The sequence below is a fragment of the Talpa occidentalis genome, unplaced genomic scaffold, assembly GCF_014898055.3.
Source record: "Talpa occidentalis isolate TD23 unplaced genomic scaffold, MPIMG_talOcc4v2.1 talOcc4.18, whole genome shotgun sequence".
Lineage (NCBI taxonomy): Eukaryota > Metazoa > Chordata > Mammalia > Eulipotyphla > Talpidae > Talpa > Talpa occidentalis.
In genome coordinates this window covers 1,332,705-1,351,802 of record NW_023601851.1, presented here as the reverse complement: position 1 = coordinate 1,351,802, position 19,098 = coordinate 1,332,705, and the positions used below count along the sequence as shown (strand labels likewise).

At 45.2% G+C, this 19,098-nt stretch overlaps 1 protein-coding gene across 1 annotated transcript; it reads left to right on the top strand.

Moving 5' to 3' along the window:
* Nucleotides 1-2,571: 2,571 nt before the first annotated feature.
* On the top strand, nucleotides 2,572-18,874 carry LOC119250669 (ubiquitin-like modifier-activating enzyme 1). Its single transcript, XM_037518331.2, is given in 27 exon segments — nucleotides 2,572-2,878; nucleotides 3,961-4,077; nucleotides 4,205-4,263; nucleotides 4,365-4,533; nucleotides 4,617-4,751; nucleotides 5,700-5,806; nucleotides 6,061-6,151; nucleotides 6,252-6,384; nucleotides 9,279-9,376; nucleotides 9,460-9,606; nucleotides 9,712-9,888; nucleotides 9,993-10,097; nucleotides 10,178-10,258; nucleotides 10,554-10,709; nucleotides 11,050-11,215; nucleotides 11,337-11,533; nucleotides 13,885-13,949; nucleotides 14,128-14,320; nucleotides 14,827-14,901; nucleotides 15,273-15,465; nucleotides 16,903-16,991; nucleotides 17,221-17,313; nucleotides 17,437-17,580; nucleotides 17,583-17,633; nucleotides 18,155-18,256; nucleotides 18,354-18,454; nucleotides 18,615-18,874. Coding segments are annotated over 26 exon segments (3,177 nt in total). The 5' UTR covers nucleotides 2,572-2,878; the 3' UTR covers nucleotides 18,748-18,874.
* The last annotated feature ends 224 nt before the right edge of the window (nucleotides 18,875-19,098 follow it).

Here is a 19,098-nt window from a genome sequence, read left to right as displayed (position 1 = left end):
TCATTCCAATGAGAGCCTGGAGCTGGAAGCACACCTGTCAGGCTTGGCTAACCAGGAGGCGGCTTGCAGAGGCAGCAGGAGGTCAAAGCAAGCTGTGCTGCAGAGGCAGCAGTGATTGGCAGCGGGAGGTGATTGCAGATGGCACCAGCAGAGGCAGGTGACACCAGAGGCAGCAACTGTGTATGGAATGCCACTGAGGGAAGCAGCACAGGAAATAAGAGTGGCAATCTGTGATCAGAATTATTAAGATCAGGAGACAGAAACCAAAGGTCATTATCCCCCCCTGAACCCCCAAGCTGATTGCCCGAGTGAGTGCGCCACCTCAGCTTTTAAAGAATCCCGTTTAAGGATCCCTCAGCTCCCTTCTAGCTCCCAACAGCCTCAACTTGCTTTCTCTGCTCAGGAAAGGGGGGTTAGGTGCCTGGCAGCACAGCTTGGCAGGGGGGAGGTTCAGGGATAAGGGAGCAGCCCTGCTGCACCTGGGATAAGTTTCCAGCAAGAGCTCAAAGTAGGTTCCTCTCATAAGACTATCAACACAAAAGGGGCAGTATAAACTACATATAAAAATATTTGTTAAATACATTTGAAATTGAGCTAACACAAATCTGAACTAGATTGTCATAAATCAAGAAAAAAAAAAAAAGATGCTAATTGTAATTCCCCGAGCAAGCACTAAAAATTAGCAAGAGTGCAATAACAATGTAATTAAATGGATACACTAGATGAACTCCAGGTAAAAGACAGATTAGCAGAATGGGTTTTTAAAAGCATGACCCACCTACGCAAATGTCAAGAGTCAAGCAGGTTTTTAAGGAAAAACGATGAAAAGATGCCAGGGTAGCTATGCCATAGTGGACAAAAGAGACCTGGAGTAGGCTATTGTGTGTTGAAGAAGGTCATCAATTTATTTAAGAAAGGTTAGAATTATATGTTCCCCGAAGAACCAAGTCCAAGTTCCCGAGTCACAATTGATAGAATTGGAGAGAGAAATAGGCAGTTCAACAATATTGTCAGTAAATAATAGAAGAAAATATCACTGAGTAATCGGGAGGTCTAAACAACACTACAAAGCAATTAGACTTGTCAGACATCTACAGAAAACTCCACCAATAACTGCAGGACCGATTCCTCTCAAACACACAAGGACATTCTCAAGTACAGGGCATACAACATGATTCAGTAATTTTCAATGAAGTGAAGTCATTATCACATGTATTGTTGTCCGGAATGAGAGAAACCTTGAAGGAAATTTGGGGAGTTTGTAAGTAACCAATGAGTCAAACATAAATCACAAGAGAAAGCAGAAAATACTTTGAGATGAATGAGACTGAAAACACAACAGGGCAAAACAGGGTACAACAGAAGTAAAGCTCAGAGAAAATGTATTGCCCTAAATATCTATATAAGAAGGAAGACGTTACCTTCAAAACGTTCAATAGGCTAATGTGTCATCTGGAGAAATTAGAGGTGAAAAAATCGAAAGGAAATATAAAGAAATAGAAAAAGAACATAGAAAATCTGCAAAAAAGCAAAAGTTGACTCCTTGCAAAAAGCAAAAGGTAAACACCAACTATTGTACAAAAATGAACAAAATATAAACTGCATATGGAAATAAACAAAACTGGCAGATTTTAACTAACTGAACAAGAAAAGCAAGGGACGCAGCTGTGTAATAAAGTGCAGAGTCGAAATTAGTAATCGAACTTTTGAAAAGTCTGGGACCAGATGATCCTGCTGGTGAATTGTTCCAAATGTTTTCCCGAGGACAGCAAAGGCAATATGCATGAGGTACAGGGTCTGTCATGTGGCAGAAATCATCGTAGCTGATCTTTCATTATCACTAAGCAGATTACTATGGCACTAATAGCATAGCCAAAGCTTTGTTATGTAATTGTATCTCTGGTGACTTGATGTGCACTTTTATTTCATGGGAATTGGTAGCATTAGCATTTTGCTTGTCCAGTGTCACTGTTTAGGCAGTGAGCATCAGGTCATTATCCCCCCAGCTGATTGACATAATGATTTTGAAATAACTGGAGGTTTCTGTGGTGGTGCCGGGGGTATGCTGAACGACAGTTTTACGTAGTCATAAAATATGTATCAGCATGCATAATACTTACAGCGTTATTAAATTCAGCCGTGGTGTTTAGTACATGCATGCCACTGGTGCAGACTTCTAGATAATGTTGGCTTTTTCATGCTACTAATTTCAAATTTCGATCCAGATTTTTGTTATTATAGCTTTACAGAAGAAGAAACTGAAGTGCTGGTTCCGAATCAAATGCTAAGTGTGAGAGTGTGGAATGAAAAGTAGGTAGGCTTGACAGCAGATTCGAAGTTTTAACCGTTTCAGTTGCGGGTTATTTTAACGTTATGAGCAGTTCTGAATCCTGGTTTTGGCGCCGTCTGGCTGTACTGAAAGCCTGTTTTTCTAGCAGAGTGCCGCTGAGTTCTCCACCACGTAAATGTCATATGTAATTCGGCTGTGCAAAGGGTGACCTTGATTTACTGAGATGATTTTCTCTCTTTTTAGAGTCATTCACTCATGGATCTGGTTTTGCAGTTCTGCTGAGTGCAACCAGCAGGTGGAGATGTACCCCTTGCGCACAAGAGCTGGCAACGTCATAAGTGCTTCAGGAGTGTACGCAACCACAGGCGACTTGTTTGGGTCACCGCTCCGCAGCCGCCATCTTGTTTCAGCGGTTGAGGTAAAGCTGTGTGCGGTGGTTCTCGGAAGGTCAGAGAGGAGAGACGGAGCGCGGCAGCTACAGGTGTCCACCGAGTAGTCGGCGGGGAAGGAATAAGACGAAGGTGGCAACCGGTGTGACTTCGGTTGTGTGAGAAGTTGGCGGCAGCGTGACCCGGAGAACCATCATTGGTAACAAACGGCCTTTCGGGGCTCATCCCCGCGTGCCCGGGGTTCAGGTTGGCTCGGGAGGCTTTGGAGGGCCCTGAGCTGCTCCACAGTGTCCATGGGGGAGGCGGACTCAGCGATGGCACTAATAGGTCTTGGCTTTTCTCCGAAGAGCTGACCCAGCCCCCCCCGCCGGTCACTCAGAACTCCCATCTTCGGATTTCTGAGCTCTGGTAGTAGCTATACCCCATACCCTCCTGGCCACAGCATGTTGGAGCACCAGTGTAACCTTCAGCACGTCTCCCTCTTTACCTCACTTTCAGAGACATTCCCAGATACAGCCTTGAACGGAATGACTCAGCCACCCGCACAGCTCTGTTTACTGCCTTCCAGGCACCACTCTTCTTACAGCACTGACCTTTACTGAGAAGCCCCCGGTTTTCCTCTTAGACATCATCCCCTTTTTCTTTTTCCCAGCCGTCTTTTCAGAGGACCAACTGTCTTCCTTCACACCCTTCTAAGGTCGACGTGGAAGGAATTGCTTGAAAGCAGTGTTCTTTTGAAACTTCTCCACTCCCACCACTTCCTTCCCTTCCGGAAAAAAAAAAAAAAAGTCACATTTTCTTCCTACCCACTCCTGTCACACACAGCCCTTCCATCCTAGCACCTTACCTGTGCTGGCCAGTTTACCAGCTTTCAACAGTCTGTGCTTCTATATCAGGCCCTCAGGACATTTCAACATCCAGTTTATCTTCCCTCGCAGGCTCTTGTGCCCTTGCAGCCTCATGGGATACCTCTTGATCGGATATCTCATCAGGTTTCCATCAGGAGGAACCCCTTCCTACTATCTGCTTAGCTTCCACAGACCTTTGCATTACTGTCACAGAAATCCAGCCCAGTTACAGTCTACCTGTGTGTGATCACTGGACTTTGTGGGCCTAAACTGAGCATTCAGCAACCGTTCGTGGAGCCCTCCTACATAGCATGTCTTCTGTGTCTTTCTCTTCTTCTGTAAAGTGTATTTTCTAGTGCATATGCTCTTTCTTCGTATTGCTCCTAATATAAACCTGCCCTCATCACTCTCACCTCTGACCTGTTCTCTCTAGATGTCCAGCTTGCCACCGTCCAAGAAACACTGTGTTTCTGGGCCTGCTCCAAAGCCAAACTCTAACTGCTCCTCCTCCTGTTCTGTGATGTTCAAAATGCCCTTGGCTCCAACCAACGTGAGTTTCTTCTCCCTGGACACTAGCTGGTTGGTGCGGTGCTATGGAGGTTGGTGGGAAACTACCTCTGTCACATGAGCTCCATTCCTGCTCTCTCCTTGAACCTGTTTTCTCCCTCCAACCCTAGGAAATGCCAAAAAAGGGCAATGAGGCAGACATAGATGAGGGTCTTTACTCCCGGCAGCTGTAAGTGTGACCATCCTAAGGATGTCAGGAGGGGCACAGAAAGCATAGGGCCCAAGCCCTGTGGGCCAAGCCCTGACCTAGAGTCTCATCTCACCGGGCAGGTACGTTCTGGGTCATGAAGCAATGAAGCATCTCCAGACATCCAGTGTGCTGGTGTCAGGCCTTCGAGGCCTAGGTGTAGAGATTGCCAAGAATATCATCCTTGGTGGGGTGAAAGCGGTGACCTTACATGACCAGGGGACTGCCCAGTGGACTGACCTCTCCTCCCAGGTACCTCTTCCTGGCTTCTTTCCCCTCACCTGCATGGCAGCCTCCCGAACTCTGCCAGCACTTACATTCCTTCTCTTCCGCAGTTCTACCTGCGGGAGGAGGACATTGGTAAAAACCGGGCTGAAGTATCACAGCCGCGCCTTGCTGAGCTTAACAGCTACGTGCCTGTCAGTACCTACACTGGGGCCCTTGTTGAGGACTTCCTTAGTGGTTTCCAGGTACCTCGGAGCATCGTCCTGTGTCCTAATTTTTTTTCAGCGCTTAATTTAGTCTGTTTCATGGGTAGATGTGTGCATCAGCTTTAGTGCTGGGAGGCTAGGGGGATATTGGCAGGAATTCCACTGTGGATCTGCCCGTGGAAGGATCACATGATTTTCAGGAGGAAAGAAGTAGTCAAACACTGTAATGTTGTGGTTATGAACCTGGAGCTCAGAAGCCACCCTTGGTCATTGTGTACAGAGACAGCTCTTGTCGGTCTGGGACAATGAACGGTTGGTCTCATCTGTCTTAATATTTTTCCCATCTGTGGAGAAAGAATGGCTATGTTGAGGGTTAAACACTTAAGGAGTAGCAGCTGGCACAGAGTAAGCTCTGTGCACGTGTTTGTTAAGTAACTGGACCGGAAAGAGGCACCGTGGGTGAGATATGGGTCTCTGGAGTTTCCAAAAGGACAGCAGCTGTTAATATGATAGTGACTTCGAAGGAAATTCGAACAGAGAGCCCTGTAGGTCATGGCCAGGCAGGACTCTTTTGTTGTTTGTTTGTTTGTTTCTGAGAATAGGAGCGTAAGATGACGGGGGTAAAGCCAGACTTGGAACAGATGTTACCGGATTTTTGTGTCCCAGGGTCTGCTGTCTCAGTACATCTTTGCCTTTCTTGCCATAGTCTGATGTTTCATAGTTCTCATGATAGTCTCCTCTCCTCACTGAGTATAAAGCTTTACACAATTGTGTTAATTTTTTTTTATTTTAATTTTTGCTAATTAAAAATATTTGTTAATTTTGTTAAGTTATAATGAGTTAATTTTCAAATGTGCATAGAAGAGGGCTGGATCACCAAGCCTTTGAGTCCTGATACCCCAGCCACCCCTTGCCTGCTTTTCTCTTTTATTTTCTTACCCCCTTTACCCAACTGCTGGGTATGCTGAATGACTCTTGTCTTTACAGGTAGTGGTCCTCACTAACACCCCGCTGGAGGACCAGCTGCAGGTCGGTGAGTTCTGTCATAGCCATGGAATCAAGCTGGTGGTGGCAGATACTCGGGGCCTTTTTGGGTAAGCGCTTGCCTCCCCCTTTCTCCAAACCCTGCCAAGACCGGACAGGACCCCCAGACTCCCACTGCCCTAATTTTACCCTCATCCAACTGGGTGTTTGACTCTGCATGTTCCGATATGGCATGAGTGCCATCTGATTGTTAGCAGTGATGATCTGTATTTGCTTAGCAAATAGTCAGCATGCCTCTCATGGGACAAGTGGAGCACCTGCATGCATGGTTCTCAAGCACCAGTCCTGTTGTCTCCCTCTCCAGGCAGCTGTTCTGTGACTTTGGAGAGGAAATGATCCTCACAGATTCCAATGGGGAGCAGCCCCTCAGTGCTATGGTTTCTATGGTAACCAGGGTAAGGAGATTGACCTCAGGGGTGCTGGTCGGCAGGTAACCAACAAATCCTCCTTGTTTACTGCCCAGCCTACCTTTGAGGCCTTCTTCTCTTCAAACAGGATAATCCTGGAATTGTTACCTGTTTGGATGAGGCCCAGCATGGGTTCGAGAGTGGTGATTTTGTCTCCTTCACAGAGGTCCAGGGCATGAATGAACTCAATGGTGCCTATCCCATAGAGATCAAAGTACTGGGTATGTAAAGCCTAGAGGCAAGAAATGTTGTCCTTGCCGTGTGTCAGAGGTTAAGGGTAACACATACCTATCTTCTGAAACTTCTAAAAGCCAAGAGATAGCTTGTCTCTCAGAACTCTGAGCTAGGATATGGACGAGATGTGTCCATCTCTTGCGACTATAGAGCCATATGTTGCAAGTGTTTGATTCACTTTCCTTTTTATTTTATTGGATCATGCTCTGTGTTCGCTTTAAGACCTACGGTACATAGCGCTGTGTCCTTAGCATAGATATAAATAGTCTTTTATTGCTGTACATTTGAAATGAGCCTTCAAATAGTATTTCCCATTTTCTTTACAGCATTATTTGATACTGTCTTATATTTTATGTGACATAATTTGTCAGTGCATTATTTTTGCTTTAACAGATAGCTTGTATTTCTCAATCATATTGCTCTTTGTGGAGGTAACATTGGTTCACGGTATGATTTAAGGTATTGGTGCACACCTCTTCAGATGTATGTTAACCACATCACACCCCTCATGAAAGCAGTACTCCTCCACCATAATCTGTTCGGCACCTTCACCCCTTTGCTCTCTACTCACCCCTGCCTTTAACAGTTATCTTTTAAAAGAGATTGAAGAAAAACATGTTCCATTTTTGTCTGCATGGAACCTTTTCCAGTGTTCTTCTCTGTCATTGTGGGTCTTGGTTAACATCTGCTATCCCCCCTCCTACCAAAAGGATGTGCTTTAACATTTCTTGTAGTGTGGGTCTGCTAGTGGTGATTTTTTTTTTTAATTCTTCAAGGCTTCAGATTGTGTTTCTCTGTGTTTTTTGAAAGATATTTTTGTGAGGTCTAGAATACTGAGTGGGTGGTTTGGTTTGGTTTTGTTTTCCTTGCAGTGTTTTGAAGATAGTGCTATGAAAACTTTTTGCTTGCATTATTTTGCGCCAGTAGTCTGCCATCATTTTGCTTGTTATTTTCTTTGTAGTATGTTATCTCCTCTGTCATTGATATTAATCGTTTTGATTATGATGTACCTTCATAGCTTCATAGTTATCTTCATGCTTCTTTTGTTTGGCATCTCGTGAATTCGGCGTGGGTTTGTAATTCTATAAGATTTGGGGAGTTACTGGCCATAACTTTTTTTTTTTAAGATTTATTTATTTATTTATACAAAAGCGGGTACGGGCCAGATTCACGGGAGGGTGAGAGGATTCACCAGAGACAGAGCTGGGAACAGAACAGGCAGACTGACGAAATACGCTGCTGAGGGGAGCAGCCGGGGCGACAGGAGAGGTCTGCTGCGCCTTGTGGGACCCTTGCCGGCCGGCCGGGATCGAACCTGCACTGCAGAGGCTGCTGGACAGCTTCACAGCGCTGTGCTCAACCGCCTGTGCCACCAGGGAATTCCCTGACTTTTTTTAGAGTACTTCTCACTCCTTTCAACCCCACCAACATTTTTCAGAACTCCAAGTACTTCTAAGTTAAAGCTGCTTTTGTTTTTCCATTTTCCCCTTTTTCTTGTGAAAGATAGCTCTTTGGATTTTTTTTTTTTTTAAACTGATGTACTGATAATCTTTTCTCATTTTAATTTGCTAATCCCAAATAATGCTTAAAATCAGCAGACAAGAATACTGAATTAACTATAAACATATTCCATGTGTCACAAACTCTGTGCAAGCATGAACATTTTGACGGGGGTGGGGGGAAGACAGGCTGTTCAAAATGTGGGAAGTAAAAGACAAGAACTGCGATATCTGAAGTACATTTAGCCAAATGTAACAAATTCCAATGAAAATTTGGGGCTAAGTATTCCTAGCTAGGAAGAAATAAAAAGTTACAAATTTGATGAAAACTAAAGGCATGTTCTGGAAATCTTTCATGAAGAATCTGTGTTATTGAGAAACTATCTAGTTGCAGTTGGAATCCTTCAGGGCTGGCTTTTTTTTTTGTTACTAGTCTAGGGTTTGTGTGGTCCTGTTTCTGAGATACTGAATGTCTTCTGATTTGAAGTTTTTCCATCGTACACTAAGAAAGGAGTGAGAAGTACTCTGTGATCTACCTCTTAGAGCTGAAAATGGCCTCACTCACTTTGTTCAGTTTCTTGATTGCTTAACATGGAAGGATACATCTGACTAGAAGTGGAAGTCCTGCATCAGCTTTGTCACTGTTAACTTGAAATAAAGTAGGGACCAAATAAAAAACCAGTGTGATTTGTTGTCTGATCCTGGGAATTAGGGAATGTGCTCCCTTGGGCCTGAGCTAGGTCTTGCGGTCCAAGAGCTGAGAAGCAAAAGGGGTCTGGACTGAGCTAGGTACTGCAGAAAAACAAGTTCCTGGGGCTTGAGTTGAGGCTTAAATATTGGTGAAGGGGTAGGAATTGGGGCTCAGAGAGAGAGATGATTGTTGTGTTAATCTTCTTTAAGCCGTTTTGATAACTTGAACTCTGGTCTGAGTTGTGGTTTGGTATCCCTGGAGTTTAGACAGCTGGGAAGAGGAGAGAAATACATCTCTATCTCGTGTTGTAAGTGTCAGGATCTCAGGGATGATATATGTATTGACACTGAACTGATCCTGGCCCAAGGGAAGATCTCATTCCTTGAATTTCAGCTGCATGTTCCTGGCTTTCTACCTTGAGCCCAACAGTAAGGAAGGAGGATCCTGGAAGTTGAGAGGGAGGAAGTTTGCACCTCGGAACTTCTCCAGGGTGGCATTTAGGCCTGTGGTTCCTGAGGGGCCCCGAAGGTAGAAGGGGTAATGGTTTGTGGTTTCTTGAACAGAGCTTGGAGCATAGGACTCCACACTCAGAGTCGGGCTGTATAATTCCTAATTTCTTCTTTCGGTCACACCGTGGCCGAGGGTTGGTGCACGATCTGACAAATTCCCCGCCAACCTTTGCATTCTCTAGGTCCCTATACCTTTAGTATCTGCGATACCTCCAGCTTCTCTGACTATATCTGTGGCGGCATTGTCAGTCAGGTCAAAGTGCCTAAGAAGATCAGCTTTGTGAGTATGTGTGAAGGATGGGCTTGAGGGTTCCTGGCCTTTCTGGGTTTTCATTTTTTCTCTGATGTGCATTTTCTTCTCAGAAACCCTTGCTGGCCTCGTTGGCAGAGCCAGACTTTGTGATATCAGACTTTGCCAAGTATTCGTGCCCTGCTGTGCTGCACATTGGATTTCAGGCCCTACACCAGTTCTGGGCTCAGTATGGCCGGCTTCCTCGGCCCCGCAATGAGGTAGATCGATGGGCAAGCCAACTAGTGTCCTTGACCCAGAGGCCCACTGTTCCTTTCCATATAGTGGCCTGACTGGTCTTCTCCTGGTTCCTTCTGCCCTGCCAGGAGGATGCAACAGAACTAGTGAGCCTAGCACAGGCTGTGAATACTCGAGCTCTGCCAGCAGTGCAGCAGGACAACCTGGATGAAGACCTTATCCGGAAGCTGGCTTATGTGGCTGCTGGGGACCTGGCACCCATAAATGCCTTCATTGGGGGTCTGGCTGCACAGGAGGTTATGAAGGTCAGGCAGATGGGTGGAGAGGGCAAGACTGGAGATGGGCCCACTGCCTTCATGAGTCTGTCACTTGCTGTTCATCTTTTTATTCCTCTATTTAACCACCTCAGGCATGCTCTGGGAAGTTTATGCCTGTAATGCAGTGGCTGTACTTTGATGCCCTTGAGTGTCTCCCGGAGGACAAAGAGGCCCTCACAGAAGACAAGTGCCTCCCGGTATGTGATTGTGACCCATGGGAAAGGCACTTTGGAGGCTTCTGAAAGGCAGCTGTCTGACCTCCTCACTTCTGATTCAGTGCCAGAACCGCTACGATGGGCAGGTGGCTGTTTTTGGCTCAGACCTTCAAGAGAAGCTAGGCAACCAGAAGTATTTCTTGGTGAGTGATTTCCGGCAGCTCCGCTTTTGGAGTGTCCTTGTGCCTCATTAGAGCGGGTCTTCGGTTCTTGTGCCTTCATCTCATCCCTTTTTTCCACTTTATCTGTCCTTAGGAAGCCCGATGTGTACCATTCGTCTCCCTGTGGTGCCTCTTTCCATGGCTTTTTATTTCCCTGGGACTTGAATCTGCATACCTTACAACCCGCCCCTGCTATCTCCAGGGGTAAGAGCGTGAATGGGTGCTACTACCCTCAGTCATCCTGACGAGCCTCTGTCTCTCCTTGACTGCCTCCCAGGTGGGTGCAGGTGCCATTGGCTGTGAGCTGCTCAAGAACTTTGCCATGATTGGGCTAGGCTGTGGAGAACATGGAGAAGTCACCATTACAGACATGGACACTATTGAGAAATCCAATCTGAATCGGCAGTTTTTGTTCCGGCCATGGGATATCACAGTGAGTAGGCTAGACGCAGTGAGAGGGTAAACAACTCAGACTTCTCTCCCCTGGAATATCCCCAGTCAGGTCACTTCCTTATCAGCTCAGAACACTCCACTGACTCCCAGTTTCATGTGTGGTAAAATGACTTAGCCCCAGTAACTTCCACAACTTTGTCTGCCTCCTCTTCATCATCTCCTGTCTGACTTCTGTCTTCCTCAGTAACAAGCAAATGTGTTCCATTTGAACGCAGTTCCTGGGACTTGCCTATTATTAGATAAAGCAGTCTTCAGGACAGCTCTGTAAGGTGTGTTGATGAATGTGTTAGTAACAACTCTCTTCCTGCATTCCCACCTAGAAATTTAAGTCTGACACAGCTGCTACAGCTGTGCGTCAGATAAATCCACATATCCGGGTTATGAGCCATCAGAACCGTGTGGGCCCTGACACAGAGCATATCTATGATGATGATTTCTTCCAGAATCTGGATGGTGTGGCCAATGCCCTGGATAACGTGGATACCCGTGAGTTTGCAGGCAGAAGGGCAGAGTCAAGTTTGTGTGTATTTGGGGGGAAAAGAGGGGTGTATCCCGCCTCTCCTATTGTATCCTGATAATATCGCCTCATATTCCTCCCCGCACACAGGCATGTACATGGATCAACGCTGTGTGTACTACCGTAAGCCACTAGTGGAGTCGGGCACGTTGGGCACTAAAGGAAATGTGCAAGTGGTTATCCCCTTTCTGACAGAGTCATACAGCTCCAGCCGGGACCCTCCTGAGAAGTCCATCCCCATCTGCACACTGAAGAACTTTCCCAATGCCATTGAGCACACCCTTCAGGTGATCAGCACTGTAGGGAGGAGATTGCTGGGGAGGGGGTGGGGGTGGAACAGACTGGCACCTGGCAGCCTGTCAACCACCAAGCCCTTGTTGCTCAAATGATGCAAGCCTTCTTGAACATGTAACGTGCCTTTTGTCCGAGGCTTCGCTTTGCAACCAGTAACCTAAACTGTTCATGTTATGTCCTTTATTGAAGGGTATGTGACCCATGGATGGAGAGGACAGTGTCTCACCAGGAGTGGCACACTCTCCCAAGGCATTTAGGATAAGAGCAAGCTGAGACAAGGCATCAACGCAGTCAAACCACTTGATTTCCTTATAAGGCTAGCAGGTCCTGTTTTCTAGGCTGAGGGGAATAGTTAAAGCTGAGTTGTGAGGTTCGTATATTTTAGGTTATGATTGGGGGTATATTAGATTTCCTGGAGAGGTGTTACCTGTCCATAAGTGTAAATTGACTTAGGTCCAGATTTGTTACTTGTGTTGATCACGTTAACAACCTCCATTTTGTGGGTCCCACTATGCAAACTCATATTATCAGTGCCGAGACAGGACCTTGTTTTTTGGACTAACAATACCAACCCCCTCAGTTCTCAAATTATTGTCATGTAAACTGAAGTAATTATACCATCTCAGGAATACCCAAATTATTACCATAACTCACTGAAGCTCCCAGAGACTTAGAAAACTTCTTTGGCCCCAGAGTTTTCCAAAGTAGAAAAACTGGGCATTATGTGGGGTGAGAAAAGTCAAGTATGAAATAATAGGTTGTGTTTACTGTTAAAAAAAGGAGAAGAAGAAGACAGGCACCATTGCTTCCCTGGAGTCTGGGTTTCTCATTGGTTGTCAGTTTTGTCATCGTCAGACCGGCAGATACTATTTTGGCAGAGGAAGCTCACACAAGGACACCAGGAGAGAACTGTCCCTCAGTGAAGATCCAGAGTCCATGTCTTCAGTTAGGAGAGACCAGCTCGCCCATTGTTCCTCCTGTGTCCATAGGGAAAACCAGTGTATTATTATCCCTCAGACTTTTAAGACTTGTTGAGTCTTAAAAGCTTCAAATGAAGTGGCTGACAGCATCAGCTCCATATTATTATTATGTTGGTTCACACATGTTTGCTTAAAACTTTCATAAAATAATTGTGTATAATTCAGGACATATCTGAAAATTGAGGCTGTACTGTAAGCAATACAAATTTTATTGGTTTTTTGGGTGTTTTTTTGTTTTGTTTTGTTTTGTTTTTGCACAACAAAAATAATTCCTCAGTAGCATCTCTGCTAGTTACTTAATTGCCTCTAGAAAGGCCATCTTTAGATTTCCCCATTTGTGGGGATAATTCTTTTCATTGCTCTATATGTGAAACAGTGTACATTTCATTTGAATGGTTAGCGTAAACATATTTAACTGGCATTCAGAATCTAGCCTGAATTTCCAGTCCCATTGAAACCCAATAACCACTACATTATCAGAGTTATTCTTAGTGCAGCCTTTGAGGTTATGTTTAGGAAGACACCAGGAACATCTGTGTATGTATATTGTGGGCAAGAGAGGTATGTGTATTTATACAAGTGTATGTGTACATCAGATATGGTTCAGTCCTTGTTTCTCTTAGCCTGAAATGCAGGCAAGCCCATCAAAAAAGCCTTTAAAAGATACTTGCTATGTGACTCTTGTAGTTAACATCTAAGTGCCTTGGGTTCCTTATTTATAAAATGAGGGTGACAGTACTATCCCTCAGCGCTTTTGCACAACACTTACCCCTTAATATATGTTTGGTACTGTTGCAGATAAACTTCAAAGATCTACTTATTTGTTCATTCTTCGATAGCAAGTCCATGAGGTATAGCAAGTCCATGAGGTAGATCACTAGTACAGTATATTTTTCAAGACAGGATGGAGAAGTAAACCCACCATGTTATATAGCTGAAGTTACAAAACCGTGCCAAGCTGACATTTATTGACCCCCACCCCCAAATTTGTTAGAAGGCAATACTTCCATCTTTTCTTTTTAATAGCCAGCCCCCAGAACTACATAAGATTTGCTTTGATTTGTTCTTGTTTTTTTTTTTTTTTCCTTTTTACTGAGCTGAGACACAGCTAGGGTGAAGTACAAACATATTAAGTATAAGTTTCTCACACGTACACATTTGTGTCACTGTCCAGATCAAGGTCTTTGGATTTTAAGTTGAGTTGGTTGTGAATTGTGAAATTCAAGAGCCATATTTGAGGATCTTCTTCCATGTGTTCTGTCATTGCAGCCAATCTTTTCCTATTTTCTTTATTCACTGATGGTCTTTCATAATGCCTGCAGATTTCATTTTGTCTCCCATAACCTCGCCTAATTTATCTGCAGTGGGCTCGGGACGAGTTTGAAGGCCTCTTCAAGCAGCCAGCTGAAAATGTCAACCAGTATCTCACGTGAGTGATCCTTCTGTCTAGATCTCCCTCACTGTCTCCTGTCTGCCAGCCAGTGCATCCCTTAACGACTAGGTGATGAATTCTTGGGCCTTCTGCCATAAGGATCAGGAGTGGCTTTCCATGGCGTGACACACCTAAGTGTAATCCTGTCCCCTGGGCCCTCTCTCGTTCCTAACAGAGACCCCAAGTTTATGGAACAAACAATACGATTGGCAGGCACCCAGCCCCTCGAGGTGCTAGAGGCCCTGCAGCGCAGCCTGGTGCTACAACGGCCACAGAACTGGGTTGACTGTGTTACTTGGGCTTTCCACCATTGGCACGCCCAGTACTCTGACACCATTCAGCAGCTGCTGCATAACTTTCCTGAACAGGTATTGTACATTTACTGAATTCATTTGGCAGCGTACATCTCCTGGAAAACAGGAGCTTGCTATGGGCTGTTAACTTGACTCGCTGCAGTTAATTTAGCTGTTGTAGGCACACAACAAGGCCTGGAGATCATATAAAGTGATCAAGTCTGCTACTTTTGCAGTTAGCTGCCTGTTATTTTTTTTTTCTGCCATCCTCTTTTTCTCAAAATACTCAGTTTATTTTTCCCTTGATATAACATGGAATGAGTAATAACCCAATACCCGTGAAAACTGGGAGATTACAGGAGAGGAAACTAGGTAGTTCAAGTTCCAGATCAATTTTACTTTGGAGCAAGGCTCACACGCTCTGGACCTCAGTTATCTTCACCTGTTAAGTAGGAATAATGATCCTATGTTACAGGAATTTTGTGGGGATTCATATTTTTTTACTTAGCACGGGTAGTGAGAATTGTCAAAGAGAGCGCTCCTCTCAGGTCCTGTTCCCCCAGAACTTTCTATTTTCTTAGGTGACAAGCTCTGGAGTTCCATTCTGGTCTGGTCCCAAACGCTGTCCACACCCTCTAGTCTTTGATGTCAGCAATGTAAGTCTTCTCCCTAGGGTCAGGTGGAGGTAGGGGACTGGAAAGGAGACTGAGACTTTCCAAGTGACAGCTGATACACTTGGGGCCTCCCTCATGGCCTAGGGGTTAAGTCTCAGCGCTGTCACCATGATGGCCTGTGTTGGATCCCGGGCTGGTCAGAGAGCCGACCCACATGGCACAGCAGACCTGTCCCCGCTGCACCTCTCAGCAGTGTATTTCGTCAGTCTGCCTGTTCTGCTCCCCACTCTGGTGAATCCTCTCACCCCTTGCACATCTGGCTTTCACCCTAGTTCTTGTGTGCATGAATAAATAAAATATTAAAAAAAAACAAAAACAAAAAAACAATGTGTTTACCATTCCGTGCCTTGCAGTCCTTGCATCTGGACTATGTGATGGCTGCTGCCAACCTGTTTGCCCAGACTTATGGGCTGATGGGCTCTCAGGACCGCGCTGCTGTGGCCATTCTTCTGCAGTCTGTGCAAATCCCGGAATTCACCCCCAAATCTGGTGTCAAGATCCATGTCTCTGACCAGGAATTCCAAAACACTAGCAGTGCCTCTTTTGGTGAGGATGCGTGACAGTTAACCTGGAGCTGCCACCCCACATTCTCCCTGTCCTTTCAAGCCTCCCCACTCTGACTTTTCTGTTTAGATTTCAGACTCAAATATTACACATACTGCCTTTGGTGCTCATTTCCTCCTATGTAAAATTAGGGTGGTTAGTTAAGGCAGACTCTCTCATATACTCTTTTATCTTCCTAGTGTAGATCCCAGAAGGACTGATTATTCATCTCCTTTTGCCTTGTGCTGTGCTCCTTTCCTCTGTTCTATTCTGTTTATCTGTGGGGGAAAGAATTGTCACCACCTTCACCTGCAGTCTCTTTGCCGTTATTTCTTCCCTGGTTCATCTCTTTCCAGGTCTGCCCACCCATATCCTCAGCTTTTTCTGTACACGGATTTTGCCTTAATGTTGAACTCTAGTGTCTTCTCTCATCTCCCTCTCAGTGTCTCCCAGTTTCCCTAATTCCAAAGCCATGTTTGTCTCTCCCCGTTCTGTCTCAGGCTCTCAGAGCCATTCTTTTGCTTGTTGTCTGCTTAAGCTTTCTGATGTTTCCCTTTGTGTAATTGTCTCCACCTCCTCAAACATGCCCCTCATTTTCCTTTCCAGATACTGCTCTATCATGCTCCTTTCTGTGTGTTTCTCTGGTTCTCTCCCTAACTATCTCCCCTTCACATAGTTTCCCCTCTCATCCACCAAAAATCCCCTCATCTTCACCATTAATTCCCTTGGCATCTTTCTTTACATGACCTCCTATTTATGTCATTATTTATGTGTATACTTTTTCCCTATCAGTGCATTTGCCCACAATGCCCCTTCATATGTATTTTCTTTTTCCTCCTTTCTCTTCCTTTCTCCCCTGTATCTTGTCTCTCTCTGTCTGTCTTCTTCAAGATCTCCTGTCTTTATACTGTTTCTCCTTCCTTTAAAAAAATACTGATTATAAAGATGGATGTGCCATTTTGAATTGTGATAAGAATCTTCACATTACTGTGTAATACATCTCTAGAACTTTCTTATCTTGCAAGATATTGCAAAAGATAGCTCCCCAGACCCCCTTTCTGTAACCCAATTCTATTCCCTGTCTCTGCTTTTGACTATTCTGGGTACCTCATGTAAAATAAAGTAACATTCCATTGAATGAATCAGATCACATTTCCTTTACTCATTCATAACTGCAACTTTTATCTACAGTAAAAAGCACAGCTATCTACGTCCTTTCTTAAGACCTGTACTTCTATTCCTTGGTGTCTCCGGATACATATCTCCTCATGTTCCCTAACCCTTTCATAATGGGTTTTTCTCTGCCTTTGCCCCTTCCTGTACTCTTTCCCATACTGTGTCACCTTTTCAAATCTTTTCTGTCTGAACCCCTCTTACTTAACATAGGTGCTCGCGTTTATCTCATACCCTGACACACTAATGTGCCCTTCCTTCCTGTAGATGATAGCCGCCTACGGGAGCTCAAGTTGATGCTGCCCAGCCCAGAGGCTCTCACTGGGTTCAAGATGTACCCCATCAACTTTGAGAAGGTGCTAGACACGGAGTGTGGGGGGCTCTCAGTGTGGGAGGGAAGGTTTGTGATTCAGCCTACACTGTCCTGGGAAAGAAAGGTTTGCCACATGATGCTGTCATCCTTTGTAAATGGGGGAGTTTGGGGCTGGTGTGGCAGGTAATTGAGTGCGGTATACTTGAGACCCTGGGAGGCAGGCAGCATTGTTTATTTCTGAGGCTTTCTCTCCTTTCTTTCCTACTCAATAGGATGATGACAGCAACTCCCATATGGATTTCATTGTTGCTGCATCCAACCTCCGGGCAGAGAACTATAACATTGCCCCTGCGGACCGGCATAAGGTAGTGAATAGTCTAAACCTAACCTTTCATGTTTTTCCCAAGCATGAGTCTTCCACATTTGGTCCCTTCTATACACCCTGATTCTCTGACTACTACCTCAGCTGATCACACTCTGTTTTACAGAGTAAACTGATTGCAGGGAAGATCATCCCAGCCATTGCTACGACTACAGCAGCTATTGTTGGCCTTGTGTGTCTGGAGATGTACAAGGTGGTACAGGGACACCAGAAGCTTGAGTCCTATAAGAACAGCTTCATCAACTTGGCCCTGCCCTGCCCTTCTTCAGCTTCTCTGAGCCACTTGCCCCGCTCCGTCATCAGGTGGGTGTCTGCTTGTACAGCAGCCATTTGTATGGAAACCTTTGGTGAGGTAGAGTCTTTGGGAGGGGTGTGTATGTGTATGTGTCTGAAGAACTGACTTTAATCTTCATCATACCATGTGGACTTTCTATAGGTACCTGTACTTTTGTGTACCCTTTGTTGATTCAGCATACAGTTAGAGTCAACAGTAGGAGTTTCACCATTGGCCCTGTGGCACCCTGTGGCACCTATGCGAAGTAGGACTGACTGTCATGTTTGAAAAATCACAAGGAGGGCCAGTTCATTTGGAGGACATTAAATAGGACTGCAAAGAGGGTGAAGGGCTGAGTGAAAGCGATAGCAGGGTCTTCATGGTATGTCACTTTGTTGATCATCAGTTACTTAAGAGATAGGGGACACAGGAGGGTTTTGAACAAAAGAAGACAGTGATTGATGAAATTTATTAACGTGCCAACTTGACTGATAGGGGCAGGATTATCTTGGGTGACCCCCATTCTGCTAGCTTACTCTTTGTCTTGCAGTACTATAACCAAGAATGGACATTATGGGATCGCTTTGAGGTACAGGGACTGCAGCCTAATGGTGAAGAGATGACACTCAAGCAGTTCCTCAGCTACTTCAAGGTACATCCCTTCACTTACTCCACCTAGAGGTGTTGGCTGTGCAGTTAACTTGACTCTTCCCTCCAGCTGATGTCCTTCCTCTTTCCATCTTGTCCAGACACAGCACAAGTTAGAGATCACCATGCTGTCCCAAGGTGTATGCATGCTGTACTCCTTTTTCATGCCAGCCACCAAGCTCAACGAACGCTTGGATCAGCCGTGAGTTGGCCACTGGGCGGTGTGATGGCGGTTCTGCCTGGGATGGGAAGCCTCAGCTTCTAGCTGCTCTCCTCGTGTTATGGTTTTCCTGCACTCTTTGTCCCTCTGTCACCCTTCTTCTCTTGCTTTCTGCTCATTATTCTCTTCTCCCTTGCCCCAGGATGACACAAGTTGTGAGCCGCGTGTCAAAGCAAAAGCTCGGCCACCACGTGCGGACACTGGTGCTTGAGCTGTGCTGCAATAAGAGTGGTGAGGACATCGAAGTCCCCTATGTACGATACACTATCCGCTGACTCCTTTATACAACTCAGTTCCAGCCCTAGTTAATGTGTTACCAAATCCTTTCTAGTTGTGGCAAAGTCTAAGCCCAACAAGACCCATAGCCTTAGTCCCTTTCGAGTTTTTTTCTTTCCTCCTATTGTGTTTACAAGTGGAGTTCATAATAAAAAGTTATTTGTCAAGATGCAGCATATCCTTATTTTGGCAAGGGCCTTTGTATCTGAGAAGGAAAGGCTTTGTAGTACTTTTAGCTTTGTAGTGTGAGTTGATAATGCAAAGTGCCTAGCTCTGCCCTTTGCCCAAAAATCAGGTTATGAATCTCAGGAGATTAATTCCAGATGCTTTTGGTAAGTGTGGGATTTGCT